The 15,117-nt window shown below is 43.7% G+C and overlaps 1 protein-coding gene across 4 annotated transcripts in view; it reads right to left on the bottom strand.

Annotated features, from left to right (window-relative positions):
• The window catches only part of SYNE2 (spectrin repeat containing nuclear envelope protein 2), a 284,685-nt gene that overhangs the window by 119,373 nt on the left and 150,195 nt on the right, over positions 1-15,117 (bottom strand). For all 4 annotated transcript variants that reach the window (XM_075531883.1, XM_075531885.1, XM_075531884.1 and 1 more), the window contains exons 57-62: positions 13,841-14,026; positions 12,129-12,251; positions 9,084-9,266; positions 5,370-5,501; positions 1,711-1,908; positions 1,045-1,119 (exon numbers count right to left, since the gene is read on the bottom strand). In XM_075531883.1, the coding sequence (XP_075387998.1) occupies positions 1,045-1,119; positions 1,711-1,908; positions 5,370-5,501; positions 9,084-9,266; positions 12,129-12,251; positions 13,841-14,026 (897 nt within the window). The remainder of the gene's footprint in view (positions 1-1,044; positions 1,120-1,710; positions 1,909-5,369; positions 5,502-9,083; positions 9,267-12,128; positions 12,252-13,840; positions 14,027-15,117) is intronic.

Here is a 15,117-nt window from a genome sequence, read left to right on the forward strand (position 1 = left end):
AACCACCTGCCTTTAGGCTGGCAGTCGATTTCAAATTACTTGTGTCACCCAGGGCCCTTATCAAAGAGGTCTGCTCTGTCTGACAATGGAACTATTTGGGGATTTATAAAATGAGCATTAACTATCTAAGGGTTACACGGAAACCTTCAAAAAGTGTGTGGGCACAGAGAATTAAAAGATCACTGGACTTTTCCATGAATCTTTTGAAGTCAACTCACATGTGAGACATAAAACTATCGGTTACTGTAATTCTCTCTCTCTTTTGTAGAAGACCCATCAGTTTTGCGCTTATTCGGGAAAAAACCTTATTGCAGTGAAATAGAGCTGACAAAACGCTGCAACCACTGCGACACAAAAGCAGCATTCACGACGCTCACCAGCTGGGCAAACACCATCACTTCCCCTTTCTAATTTTTTTAATCACGCTTCATAAAATTGCTGTCCTCTTTAAGACATCCTTTCCCCTATTTCTCCTTCCCACCCATCGCAGGCAACCCCTCCAGGACCTTGGTCTCTATCAGCAACTGTCTATCCTGGGAGAGCAGTTGGGTTTGGAAGCAAGGACTGGAAGCCGGCACCAGGAAAGGCAACTCAAAGTGCCTCTGTTCACGAGGTTCAGGGAAGCAGTAAGAGTGAGCAGGATTAGTGCAAACACAGCTCTTCATGGCCTCGGCAGTACCATTTCTGACCAACCACAACAAAAAAAGAAATTCACTCTGGGAAAAATAAAGTTCCCGAAATGAATGACCAGGAGCGCTGAATAGCGTGCTCTCAAAATTTCAGAGACAGTTCGTACTCACAAGTTAGAACATACCAAAGGGCCTCCCCTCCTCCCTTAGGCCAAGCAATAAGTGGGTCTGAATTACGAGCGTCCTGCTTTGCGGAGGCTGAAGTAGTTTTAGATACACTTGAAAAGATCAGCCCTAATTCATTTTTCTAATCTCTAGTTTTCTATTCATTTCTAAGACCTTTTGATGGGCCTTCTCCAATCGGCAACCGACTTGAACGCATAACCCACTTTAATGTGAAAACCAGAGTCCTTACTTCACTCTTCACGGAACCCTCCTCTGCCTCCTCGGCGACGGCAGGCAGCAGGGACATGGAGCCCGCTCTGTCCAGCTGAAAGGCACAGCACACACACGGGCAGTCAGGCCGCCGCTCGCTCGGCACCACGCGCTCCCGGCCTGGCTACATGTCTGCAGAGCTAATTTCTGACTCGTTCTGTCCGAGAGGCCCGCCCACAGCAGCAGTCTCCGTGGCCTGCACATTTTTGCACATCATGCAGCCACATGCCTTTTTCCAATCTTGTTGTCAGGGGCCATCAATTCTTAGATCTTTTCACCTGGACAGCCTCCCACCGTCGTTCATCCAAACGCTCCAAGACTGTGATTCATGGACGTGGATTAAGCACAGCCTTAGAGGAGACATGCTGTACCCAATTTTGAGTCTGCCATGGGCCCCCTGACTTCAATGGGAAGTGACTTCAGAGGGTGGGGCTCCCATCTACCTGCCCGTGGAATTCCATAAGCCACTTGGGCACAAGAATTCTGGACACAGTCCAGAGCACACCCCGAAGACTTTGATTCGCTAGTTAACAATCTCAAGTGGAGTTATCTCTACTTTCAAAATTCCTTAACTACACAGAATGTGGGCTCAAATGCCACAGGCCTTTCAGGTGGGAATCCAGCCCTCACCTTCAGCCACACTCACCTTCCATTCAGAAACATCCCTCTCGGCCACGCCACCCTCTTCGGGTGCAGCAACTGACAGCGTTTCTTTCTCTGCTTCGTGTTGCTCTTGCTTCAGATGCTGGTGCAGGCTCAGTACCGCCGTCTTCAAGTTCACCAACAGGTCTTCTTTTTTCTGGGTTAGACTCAGAATTTGCTCTTCCAGACTGTTGACTTCTCCCTGTGAAGGAAAAATATCTCCACTGTTTGGGGGCGTCTGTGGTCCTTGCTTGTCCATCGGTGCCCGTGTCGTTGGGTAGACAGGATTAAACTTTTGCTACACTGCTGTTTGGTTGGCAGAGCTGAGCACTCATCCCTGGCGCCCCAGAACAACACTCTTGGCTTCGTTTCCAAAGAGCCTGCGGAGGTTGTATAACCAACAGGATGCACGAGCCCCACCCGGGTCTTGTGAAAGTGAATCTCTGGGGCTTGAACTGAGGCTGGGAGTTCCTCTAACAAGCCTCACAGGTGGATGTGGTCTGCGGCCCAGGCTGGGAGCCACTGCTCTCTAGTCTGCATGGGACTGACTGGATTGGATCCAGGCAGTCAGTCCCAGAAACCTGCTCTCCAATCAATTCCTTCTTAAGTGCTGATTCTTAAGTAAGCTTACATTTAGGAATCACTGAGAAAAAAAAAAAGGTTCGAAATCTCATACTTTCATTATTGCCTCTGAAGCCATAATTGACATTACTAAATTCACTGGCTTGTTCTCAAAGTCAAAGCCTCCTAACAAAAACAAAACAAACTCACTGCTATTGAGGCAATTCTGGTTTATAGTGACGCTACAGGGCAGGGTTGAACTGCCCCCATGAGCTTCTGTGACTGCAACTCTTTCCAGGAGGAGAAAGCCTTGTCTTTCTCCCAAATGGGACGAAATCAACAAACAGCAGTGACACTGTGCAGTGTCACTTATTGTAGGAACGAGGAACAAATGATTCCAAGTTTTATAATGCTACTTTAAAAAATGTCTTCAACCTGGTGGATTTGCAGACCATTGTTCTAACAGGATTATGGGAGTATGGACCCCTGACCGGGGGAAAAAAAATTTCAGCTGTCACCCAGATAAAGATGTTTGTCTCTCACATCTCTGTTACAAGTCATTCAACTTCTGCCCAAACTCTAACCTGCTCCTTTTGAGAACATCTTCATTATCAGGAACGACTGGACTTCTGGTCCTAGTAAGAGGAGGGCTTGAAAAGGTTCATGGAGAAATGGAATGAAGCCTTTGACGCTCACTCCGAGATTCCTTAAGCCTCTGTTTCATCACTGTTCTTAGAAGAATGGAAGGTGAATTCTAATCCCCGGACACTTTGCCTGCCGTTGTTTTTGTGTCATCGGGACAATGTCACCAGAGTAAAAGAGGCGCGTGATGTTTTAGGAGGAGTGTGAACCATCTTGACCTCAGGCTTGTGACCACTGCAGGAAGCACAGCTCTTTGCCACACAGGCCCAGTAGACCGCGTCTCGGCAGGCCACTGGGACACTAAGGCTTCTTCTAATGGATCTACTATTGTTTCGGGGGGATCCTGCACTTCTGAAATTTAATGTTTATTGGAAATGGAACATAAGCCACAGATAACTTAGACTTAATTCAGAAAACTGTCATTTCCCTAAAGCAATCGCAGGAGTTTGGGCTTCAGGCCAAATAATAGTATTGAAAGAGGAATGTATTCCTCTTATTACTTAAAAATACTGAATGTATTCAGTAGCAGAAGGGTCAGGGCTAGGAGCTGATAGCCCTTATCTAAGCCATGTGTCTGAGTTGTTGCAGCTATCTTATCATAACCGTTATAGTGGCAGTTATTGTTCACTACCTTGTACACAAAGTGGTAGTTATTGTTTTTTTTAAGTCACTTTTATTTTAAGAATGCCCTCGATGCAGAATTTGTCTTTGTAATATTCTGTATCACAAAATGGGAAGCAGGTAGGAAGTACTCCTGCTGCGTGCCAAAGGATGATGGTTGAGGAAAAGCATTTGTGTGACTATTTGAGTTACCAGCTGAACTAGCCTTCCTCCTCTCCTTGAAATACCATTTAAAAATAACAGCCGGCAAGCAAGACTTATACACTTAAATATCAAAGAATTTTTCAGAAGAGATGGGTGATGTAATAGATGTGATTTTTATATATCACCTAATAAAATTTGGATGATCTGCATAACTCAGTGTAAGAATATTTTACAAGTGATCAAGCTTAGTGTTATAAAATCATACACGGGTGGAAGAACCATCCAAAGCACAAGATCAATCAGCAGGGTGCAATGTAAGAGTATGAAAAGTTTATTGACCTTGCTTCAGGTTCTATTTTATAACTACTTTAATCAATGAGCAATGATCACATGTAGAGACTAAGTGTAGTTTCAAAGAATGTCGACAACTACTCCAAAAAAGCTGCTGAAATCTTCCTCCCCCTTTCAACTAATTATCAGTGGAAAGCAGGCTTGTTCTTTATGTATTTGTGGCAAAATTACTTCAAAGGATTGACTGCAGAAGCAGAGGAAAATCTAGTTGACCTCTCTGAAGCCAGATACTGAAAGAATTTTCAAAGATGTATAATTGTGGGAAGAATCCCACAACTTTTAGTTCTGGGAAATTGCTATTTTCATTAAAGTGTAATTTATATTAAAATTGAATGGCTTCCTTATTACTTAAAAAGCTAAAAGAGATGTATTTTAACTTGCTCAGTTTTAATTTCCACATTGAGAGATACAAGCAATATTAAAAAAAAAACTATTTGCCATTCTTGATGATTTTTTTAGTTAAAAGAGAAATTTTATAGTCATTAACACTCCACTAATGAATCCACCACTTACGAGCTGGGTCACCTTGGACGCCTTTCTACTTCACTTTCACTGTTACGCATCTTGTTACAGTTCTCCCTTGTTTTGATCACCAACTAACTACTTACCTACATCGACTTCATGGCAGGGAAAACGCAGCTCTCTCTAAGTCCTTGCCACACAGTCAGGCTTTTTCATTATAAACACACTAATTCAAAAACAGCCTTAAAAAATCTCTGGCAGTAGAGGGTCAGCATACAAACCATAACTGGGTCTACAGGACATTGTTAAGTATGGAATGACCCATGAAACATTGTTAAGTATGGAATGACTGCTTAGTATACGTAAGTCTTCATTCTAGCAGTGGTCAGGATCTTTCCTCAAAGGGGTCAGGCTCCTTTCCAGAAAGCTAGCTGGCTATGGCTAGCTACTAATGGATATGGCTTCTCAATCCCACCCCACCCCCCAAACCACCTAACACCCATTGCCATAGAATCAATTCTGACTCCCAGTGACTCTAGATGGTTTCTAAGACTAGAAAATCTTTGATGAGAAGAGACAGCCTCATCTATCTCCTGTGGTGCTGCTAATGGGCTTGAACCTCTGACCTCTTGGTCAGCAGCCCAATACTCATTGCATGATTTCTTATAGCTATAATTTTTTAAATAACTATAATAAGATAATCAAATTTTATGAAGTAGGAATGGAGAAGAATGGCATGCAAAAAACACTTTCAAATTGAAAAGTTAAGTAAGAAGTATACTGTACTACCACAAAGGCTTATAAATCCCAAGAGTCTAGTACATGATTGTTAAATGAACTGAAATGTGGATGAATAAAGGAAAAAAATAAAACCCAACATACCTGTACCTGTGGCAGGTTGGCAACTTTGTCTGCTGACATACGTTCAGGGGAAAACTCAGCTGAGTAATTACTTAAGGTCTCTTTCAGATGTTCAATTTCTCCATCACATTCATCAATCTGCTTTGTGGCTATCTATAAAGTACCAAAAACAGAGAGAAAAGAAGGTTGACATAGGGGCTTAGGTCTGAATTGATGATTGCTTCCAATATCTAAGCCCCCTGGATGACCCAAATAGTGAACACACTTTGCTACTAACTGAGAAGTTGGCAGTTTGAGTCCATCCAGGCCGGAAAGTCCATGCCCCCAAAATAATGGTTTCAGCAGAAAGGACTGGCAATCTGTTTCCAAACAATTAGTCACAGAGCACAGTTCTACTCTGACTCATGGGGGTTGGGAGTGGGTCAACAGGGATTGGAATGGAATGGGAAACAATAGATTTAACAATGTTGTTGGATCTTGTCAGAAGTCCCAGTTAGTTACTGCCAATGTGTACCCAGGAAGTTTCTGAATCAAGAAATGGTACCTTAAGTGGAACATTTTGGAAAGCTGACACCTGACTTTGCTCCACTAGATCTAGGGCATCTTGTTCAGTGCTCAGAGTGCTATTTGATACCCGTCTGTTCTTCCATACTTCCGGGAGAGTGGCCTTATCGTCTGGGAAACAACTTACGGCAAGTTAATATGGAGGTGCTGACTACTATGGAACAATGGTACGCCACACAAGGGTGACATTACTGATTTGGGATGGAAACGTCATATGGTTTGAAAGTTCTGATGGCAACGATGATGAATATTGCCAGTCTAGCCACACATGCACTTGGCATCCCTTGGACTCGGTGATAAACATTTTAATGGATCAGAATTTAAGGGATAAAGCTCAGTGTTAACTTGCTGAATAAAGCCAAAGAAGAAGAGTAACTGCCACGTGGTAGTATGTGCCTTTGTGGTTGTGAGGGGCTGCTGAGTCCACTGTGACTCATAGCGACACTTTGTACAACAGAGAGAACCTCCCCTGGTCCTGTGTCATCCTCCCAATTGCCCTTAGGTTGGCATTGTTGCAGCCATGGTGTCAATCCATCTTGTGGAAGGCCTTCCTCTTTTTCACTGCCCTCCCCCTCCCCGTTACTTTACCAAGCATGATGTCCTTTTCCAAAACCCGGCTCTCCTGACAACATGTCCCAAGTACGTAAGACCAAGTCTTGCCATCTTTGCCCCTGAGGAGCATTCTGGCTGTACTTCCAAGTTACTACAAGAGCTCAAAACTTTGTGAATGAAATAATTGAAGGATGAGGAAAGACAAAAGGAAAAATTACTTTGTGGCCCCCTAATTAGAAATACCAGGGGTCGGGGAAAGGAGAACATGGGTTATTATTGCTTATGAGGCACTGAGTTTTTGTTTAAGTGACATTTGGAAACAACGATAATGGTTGTGCAACCTCAGAAGGACGCCAACCACAACACAACTCACTGCCACTGAGTCCATTTTGACTCATCGTGGCCCTCTCGGACGGAGGATGTCCTCTGTGGGTTCCGAGGCTGTGCCTCCTCAGGGAGCAGAATCACCTTTCTCCCGTGGAGCAGCTGGCGGGGCTGAACTGTGGTTAGCAACACAACCACTAGCCCATCACGCCCCCACGACTCCCGTGGGAGACACAACCTGGTGGATGTGACTGATATCACTGCACTGAGCACCTGACAACTGATTAAAATGGAAAATGCTCTGTTTATCTCTCTCTTAACACAATAAAAAATTAACGTATGACAAAGGAAATTACCTTCATCTAGCTATTTCCTCGGTGTGCCTCAGACTGAAGCAAAATACCTGTTAAAAGCATAAACTTTCCGGCTAAGACAGAATTCTTCCTTGTGCTTTCTTTAATAGTTAACTATGCTTCTGGCTGAAGGCTGGAAATTAATAGCCACAGTTGCTGTACACACCTGTCCCGAGCCTTCAACAGTGAGCTACATCCCTTTATCCTCCCCCTAAAAGAATCTGTCCCGCTTTCTTACCACGAGGGACCGTATAGTAAGCTGATCTAAGAAGAAAAAGAAAGTACCACATGCTAATGGTTTTCATGACTGCCACTTATTTCACTTTGAAATAGGAGGTTATATCTGATTTTCACTCTCACGATGAGATGGAAAATTTTAGCAGCACAGTTTGATGCCTAACTTGGTACAAAACATAATTTCCTCTGCCATTTCCCACTTTATGTGAGGAAGGCACTTTAAAGCATAGTTAGGCCTGTCACTTTCTTTTCCTAACCAGGTGGCCAGTAAAGAAGAACAAGACGAAAAATAATAGACCAAGTTTTATATTATTTCCCCTTTCCTTCTTTCTGTATTAAAAGAAGGACACTGCGTGCCAGACCGCCTTTTTCCCTCCCTGGGGCGCTAGGAAATGATGGTGGTTATCATAAGCCAGGCCAGACTGTGAGCTCAGACTCCGACTGGAGGGGACAGCACCCTCCACGCTTAGGAGATTTGAGAACAAAGCATGCCCACCCAAATTGTGCAAGAATCTTAAGAGGTAACCAGAGCTGTTTTCTTAGAACCAGATGCTGTTCCTGAAGGGAAGAAAAAGAACCCCTTCTCCTAAGCCCAATGAGTCAGAAGAGTGGGATGGAGAGTTCTAACCCAGAGCAAACGTACTGCCATCGAGTCATTTCTGACTCAGAATGACCCGAGAGGACAGGGTAAAACCGTGACTGAGTTTCCAAGATGGCAGCTCTTTGTGGAGTAGATAGCCCCGTCATTCTTCTGAGGAGCGGCTAGGGGTTTTGAATGCTGGACCTGTGGCTAGCAGCCCAACCACTATGCCACCAGGGCTCCCAGACAGCTCCAAGAGGACGGGAGAGTGCAGAACTCAGGGCTCTTCCAGCAAGTTTCTGTCCTTGTGGGAGTGTTGTTTTCTCAGGAAAACAAACCAGAACAAACTTTCTGTCTAATGATGATTCCCAGGATAGGGAGTGGGAGATCTGAGGTTTAGGACTCTCCTGCTTGCCCCTTCTGAACAGAACAGACTGCTCTGCACACAAGCCACCTGTGGGATCTGTTAGCAAATCATCCAACACCGCCGTCGTCAACGTGAGAATAAGGACAATAAAGTGCTGTTCTGTCCACATCATGTATTTGAGAATAAATGAGATGAGCAATATGCCAGAGACCAAAACATTTACATTATAATCACCGTATAGGTCTACCTGCCTCGTGAGATTGCAAATACTTCTACCCCTCTCCCCTCCCACGCCCAGCCCAGGCTTGACTCTTCCCACAACACCCAGCGCAGGACCTGGTGATACAACATTAAGTGCTTGGGTGAGAGGCTGAACCCCACTCCCCAGCACTGTCACAGAATAAAGGCCTGTAAGCTTCTATGAAGACTACAGCCAAGTCTAATTATGAATTAGAACCGACTAGAGGGCACACACTACCAATAACCTTATCCACGTAGGTCTTCAATAACGCTTAATGGAACTAAATAGACCCTGACTACACTTTGATATCATCAACCAGAACAAAGGTAAGAATTGAGAAAAATACCTTGAGCTCATCTATCCTGGATAGTGACGCTGGACGTGGCCATAAGAAGCAACAAGAACAAACCGTATTGCCAGGGGAATTTGATCTGCCCGTTTGTCAGAAATGAAAACCAAACCAGCTCCTGCTGAACATTTTCAGCGAAGTTGTAGTTCATCCTCAGGCTCTGCTCACCTTCAACAGCTCATTTTGCTCTTGAGCCATGTGTTCCAGCAGCCTTATATCTTGTAACAGCTGACTGGTCCGCTGGAACACAGGCAGGGGCTTCAGGCCTTTCTGAGGTAACCTCAGTTCCACTTGGTAAGACACGATCTCAGCAATGGTTTTCTTCATGGGCCGTAGAGTTTCAAGTATGACCTTAAATGACAGAAAGGAAAAACAAATGGCACGTATAAAAAGGGACAGAGGGGGCACTGCTCAACTTAATGGTTTGAAATGAAAACACAGTATAATCAGGCTTCATAGTTTCTATTTTTGTTTTGTTTTGCTTAATCATTTTATTGGGGCTCGTACAACGGTTATCACAGTCCATACATCCATCCACTGTGTCAAGCACATTTGTTGCCATCATCATTCTCAAAACATCTGCTTTCCACTTAAGCCCCTGGCATCAACTCCTCATTTTCCCCCCTCCCACCCCATCTCCCCCTCCCACCCCATCACCCCCTCCCTCATGAGCCCTTGATAATTTACAAGTCATTATTATTTTGTCATATTTCACTGTCCAATGTCTCCCTTCACCCACTTTTCTGTTGACCGACCTCCAGAGAGGAGGCTATATGTAGATCCTTGTAATCGGTTCCCCCTTTCTACCCCACCTTCCCTCCACCCTCCCGGTATCACCCCTCTCGGCACTGGTCCCGAGGGGTTCATCTGTCCTGGATTCCCCGTGTTTGCACTAGTGTACATCTCTGGTGAGCTTGGTGCCATCTTGACCGGAATCCTCAGAGTTTCTATTTTTAAGCATTTGTTAGCCCGTAGTCAACATGGCTACATGTTTGTGATCCGGTCACTCACATCTCATGAAAGACTGGCTGGAGTAAGAGCAACCGAGCAGCACCCAGTTATCCTGGGTCAAACCTTCCCTCCCTTCCTCTCTCTATGTAGAAAAGTTTTACTTGGTGTGTATCGTCACAAGACGGGGAACAATATCAGAGCAGGTCCTCTATCTTAGCTGCCAACATAGCACTAACAGCCAGCGCAGGGCTTTCCACTTAGTAGGACTGCTAGGTAGCAAACAGGGGGGTTGATCCTCTCCATGCCTAGAGGCCCCCTTGAAGGAGGTTGGAAGCCGATAAAGACTAAAGAGCATGTGCCAGTTCAGGCCCTTGAGCCAGGTGGGCTTAATTCAGCCAATGGGATCCACCAGTACCGTTGACCACACCTCCCAGCTGAAAGCCCTAAAAGCCTGAACCTGGAGACCACTGCCCTCTCTGTTTCCAGCTGCTCCTTGGCCTTCTGAGTGGTCTCTCTCTCTCCCTCTCCCAGTCCCTCTCCCTCTCCCATTCCTGCTCTCACTCCCTTCTCCTCAGGCCACCACGTGTGGGTGTGCAGTTCCATGAAGGTGCCTGTGTTCAGTTACCTGAAGAGCCTGGAACTTCTATCCTTTGTAAAAACCCACCTGGTCCAAAACCAAGCTTCAGCATAAATTCTTTCTCGTGCGAAGCCAAGAACTGAGGTATTTCCCATCTGAGGATTCTAAAAGGATCTCAAAATGCGCTTCTTAAAATTGAACTCCAATGTCCTGTCAAGTATTATGAGTTCTAGAAACCCACCCTCCCTGAGACAATTCTGACTTATCATATAGTCTCTGAGGCTGCAAATCTTTACAGAAGCATCTTTTTCTGTGGTGCATCTCGTGGCTTTGAACCACTGACTTTGCAGCCTGTAGTCTTTTGCTTACTCCTAGCACCGTCAGGGCTCTTTATGGGTCCTAGCAGAACACTGTGAATCTACTTTGCTTTAATACTATCTGATCTGGAGGAATTTGGATTTACACAGCTGATATATTAGAAAGTGTACAGGTATACTTTGGAGAGACTGTGTGTTCAGTTCCAGATGACCTCAGTAAACAGATCTCAAAATAAGCGAGTCGTGAATTTTGGGGGTTTCCCACTATCTACAAAAGTTGATTACACCATACTAAGTCTATCCAATGTACAATAAAAGCATGAAAAAGTTTGAAATATTGTGAGACTCACCCAAATGTGACATGAAGCAAGCCCATGCGACTGGAAAAATGGCAGTGATCCACTTGCTCAACTCAAGGCAAGGATACTACAAACGTTCAGTTTGCTTAAACATGTAGTGTCGATGAAGTACAGCCCCGAGGTAGGCTTGTATTTCATTTACTAGGCACTTCCTACATTGTCATCTCATTCCATCCTTGCTACCACCCAGGGCGGGATGTAGTCAAACTTCTATTTTATGCATAAGACAACTGGGTTCAGAGATGGTGGGGGACCCAGGCAAGGTTATGTTGCAGAGAGAGGCCTGGGAGTAGAGCCAGGGAGTGCCAGATCTAAAGATACATGCTCTTACTCAGCAGGCTGAGGGACAAAGAAGGCTTATCTGCTGCTTGGTATAGTCTACCTCCTCTGCTAGGGGGCTATCTAGACCATTGTTCAGTGCAATCGCCTCATATCAATTTAGAGCCATGGCAGAGGGTCCAAGCAAAGACAGTTATCTAATGATTCAAAGTCACAGGTGCGGTAAGTCAGGTAGGTAAGACTGGAACTTAGTGCTCTCAGTGTTAGATGGTCACGGTTTTAAGAAAATTCAAGATCTGGATTTCACTGAGAGTCAAAACTTCCAATCTCTGAACTTTTACGAAGAAATTAGGTGAAAAAAAATTTTTAAAAAACATACTAAGATTATTGTGATAATTTAATTAGAATGTAAAACGCTTACAGTTATTCAAATCCATTTTTTCTCCCCTATTTTACTTTGGTTTGGTTTTTAACAACAACACAGTTTTACATATTCAAAAGTAGATATGGGGTGGGGGGCTTAGAGGGAAAAAAAGGAGCTGAGACCTCAAATGGAAAGTAAATGTTTAGAAACTGATGATGCCAACTTATGTATAGATGCTTGATACAATCGATGTATGGACTGTTCTAAGAGCTGTAAGAGCCCCCAATAAAATGATTTAAATCTATAGATACATAAATTAAAAAATAGGTATAAGTGTTAGGAGAAAATACTTTTAATCGTGCTTACCTCTCCATGCTTAAGATTTTCTTCAGGTGAAAAGTCAAATATTTCTTTTGCTAACAGGATTGCTTTGATTTTAGAAACTTTCTTCTCCATTGCCTTTACTTCCGTTTCAATAGCAACCACATCCTACAATTTAAGCATTGATAAAACACTCATGGGGTTTAATAATCTAGGAAACATGTCTAATCAAAAAATGTTTGCCACGGGGTCTCTTAAGAACCACAAAGTACTACACAAGCAGCAGGGGTGGTTTCCAACCAACAGACTACCACAGCATAGGAAATGTACAGCCAGTGAGTCAGCTCTGGCTTGCAGCCACTCTGTGAAGAACTGCTGGTTCCTAGGAGTAGTGGGGTTAAAAATCCTCAAAGAGCCACTCCGAAATCACGCTTATGTGAGAACAGAAGTAGCATAAACACAAACCTTTTGATTTTTAAAAGAAAGCTCAGAACTATCTTCGAACCCTTCAGCTTTACCTTGGGAATGCATTTAAACACCTAAATGCACATGGCTTGGCATTTAAAAAATTCCCTCTATTTTAAGTAGGTGATAAAGTCTCTCTTGGGAAAATACCACAGGAGCTGGGAGACTGACAGGAGTTTCTTGTCAATCCCTTAATGAACCACAGAAGGAGTCCCTGAATTACTCTTTAACCTACTCAAGTGAATTTAAACAATGAATCACTTATCCAGGGACTATTCTCTCAACTTCCAAAGCCTGGGCAAGAGACTCAGAATGAAAATGCTATTAAAATAAAAGTCAAAGTATGTGCTGCAAACTCCACATGTCGAAGCCCACTCGCACCACGGCAGAGCTTTCAGACCTTCACTTCGGGGCTCAGGTATGGTTCTCGTCAGCGATAAGAAATTGCAGCTAAAACCGAAAAGAACGAAAAACGCCATCGTAACAGGCCAAACGACTCAAATGATAGCGGTTTGGAGGTCTTCACCACTGAGACAGACATAACTTTATAGCAAATAAAGCCACAAGAACATATCTGTTTATAGTGGGGTCTCCAAATGATAAACATTAAATGACATTGGAATATTTTTTCTGTGTCTTCTGTCTAAGAAGCTATACAGAAGTTTATATTGTATTTTAAGAACAACGCCATAAACAATTATAGAAGCATTTTGAAAGTTTGGACTACATGCTGACAACCAAGGGTATTTAGCAATCATTTCCCTGAGGTTACACGCATGTGTAGGGAAAGTAACTGCGAAACAAAAGGTAAATAATTAGGAACTGCCTTTGTCTTCCCTGTGTGACTCTGTTCTTAAACAGCGGCCTCGCATGCTTCAAACAAAAATCAATCAGCAAAATCCAGTGCACACAGCAGGCCCTCAAGACACATGTGCTATTGTTGAATAAGAAAATTGGAACATTATCTCTCTTCATTCCCTTTTTGCTAATGTATGGTTTGGGTTTGACAGTATCATTTCTTACATGACGAAGGAAAACACTGAACTAATCTGATCTAGATTTACCCCTTTCCAGGCAGACCACTACTGGATGAGGAATAGGAATTTGATTTCGTGTTGTAGTTGTACCAGACAGTGCCAATACAGTAAAATATAACCCAGGAAATAAGAACATGAGCTTATCAAAGCAATTTGTCTTTCACATAAGTAGGTGTCAATTAGTACTAGACTGTGACTTACTAAATGAAATAGAAATTTAAAGTAAGAATTCACATCTTTGCGGCGCAGACTTACATCAGCCATCCGCTGAATCTGTGGAAGGCTTTCCATGATTTTTTGTTGTAAAGTTGTGACTTGGCTACTTAACAGCTGTACTGACTGTGCTAAGTCATCCGTTTCAAAAATTATGGATAAGTCTTCCAGATCGGAGAAAATGGAATATAAAAGATTGTGCTTCTGTTCAGAATCTTCCAAAGCCATCTGGACAGGGGAAACCAACAGGGAAATCGATATCGTGAAATGTGGCAGTTACATAACTCGCGTCTACTTGAAACCATTAAAGTGTAGGGCTGGGATTCAACTGGTCACTCAGGACACAGCCTGGTGGTGCCTCCTTGTGGGCGTGGCCTTCTCATAAGAAGGGCCTTGGGAACCCCCACCTTCCCCTTCCTGCTGGCTGAGCCAGATTGCTGCCAGTACCCTGTGATGGATCTGCATGACTCAGCACCCACAAGCCTGTGATATTTCTGAATTCTGTCCCAAAACCAGTCGCTATAGCCTTCTCTGCCTTGAATTTAACTGGCCCAGCAGACCCCCTTGAACCATTTAAACAAACAAACAAACCAAACCCACTGTCACTGAATCAATTCCGTCCGCGCAGTGATCCTTTAGGATCCTTTAGGGTAGGGTAGGATGCCCCTGTGGGTTTACCCGACTGTAACTGCCTATGGGAATACAAAGTCTCATTTTTCTCCCACAGAGCAGCTGGTGGTTTTGAACTGCTGACCTTGCGGATAACAGCCCAACATGTAACCCACTATACCGCCAGGACTCCAGGCCTTTTTTTCAAAGAAACCCTTAAAAATAGAGAAGTGCTGAGACCTGTGCTGTTTGAAGCGAGCCCGGGCATGGATGAACAGGGACTGTAGTAGGAATGATTTCTGACTTAACTGTTCCTCTATTCCCCAACTGGAAACAGCCCCAATCATGTAATTCCCATACAACAGAACACGACTCAGTTATCAGAAGCATGATCTGCCGATACAGGTAACAAACGATGAATTTCAAAAGCATTATGTAAGACATTCGTGTAGAAAAGACAAACGTTTAAGCTAAAAAGTAGATGGGGGTGATTACCTTGGGCTGGTGCCAGGTGAAAAGCAAAGGAGCATGGGAAACTGTTTCTGTTGACAGTGCTGGGGCTTACAAACTAAGCTGATCCAAAGTCATCTAAGAGCACACTTAGGCTGGGTGTATTTCAGTGTATGCAAATTACACTTCAATAAAGTTGGGTGAAATATTTTTATTTTAAAAGCCCATTTATGCTTCAATCATTCTAAATTACAGAAGTA

Source organism: Tenrec ecaudatus, chromosome 14 (genome assembly GCF_050624435.1).
Source record: "Tenrec ecaudatus isolate mTenEca1 chromosome 14, mTenEca1.hap1, whole genome shotgun sequence".
Lineage (NCBI taxonomy): Eukaryota > Metazoa > Chordata > Mammalia > Afrosoricida > Tenrecidae > Tenrec > Tenrec ecaudatus.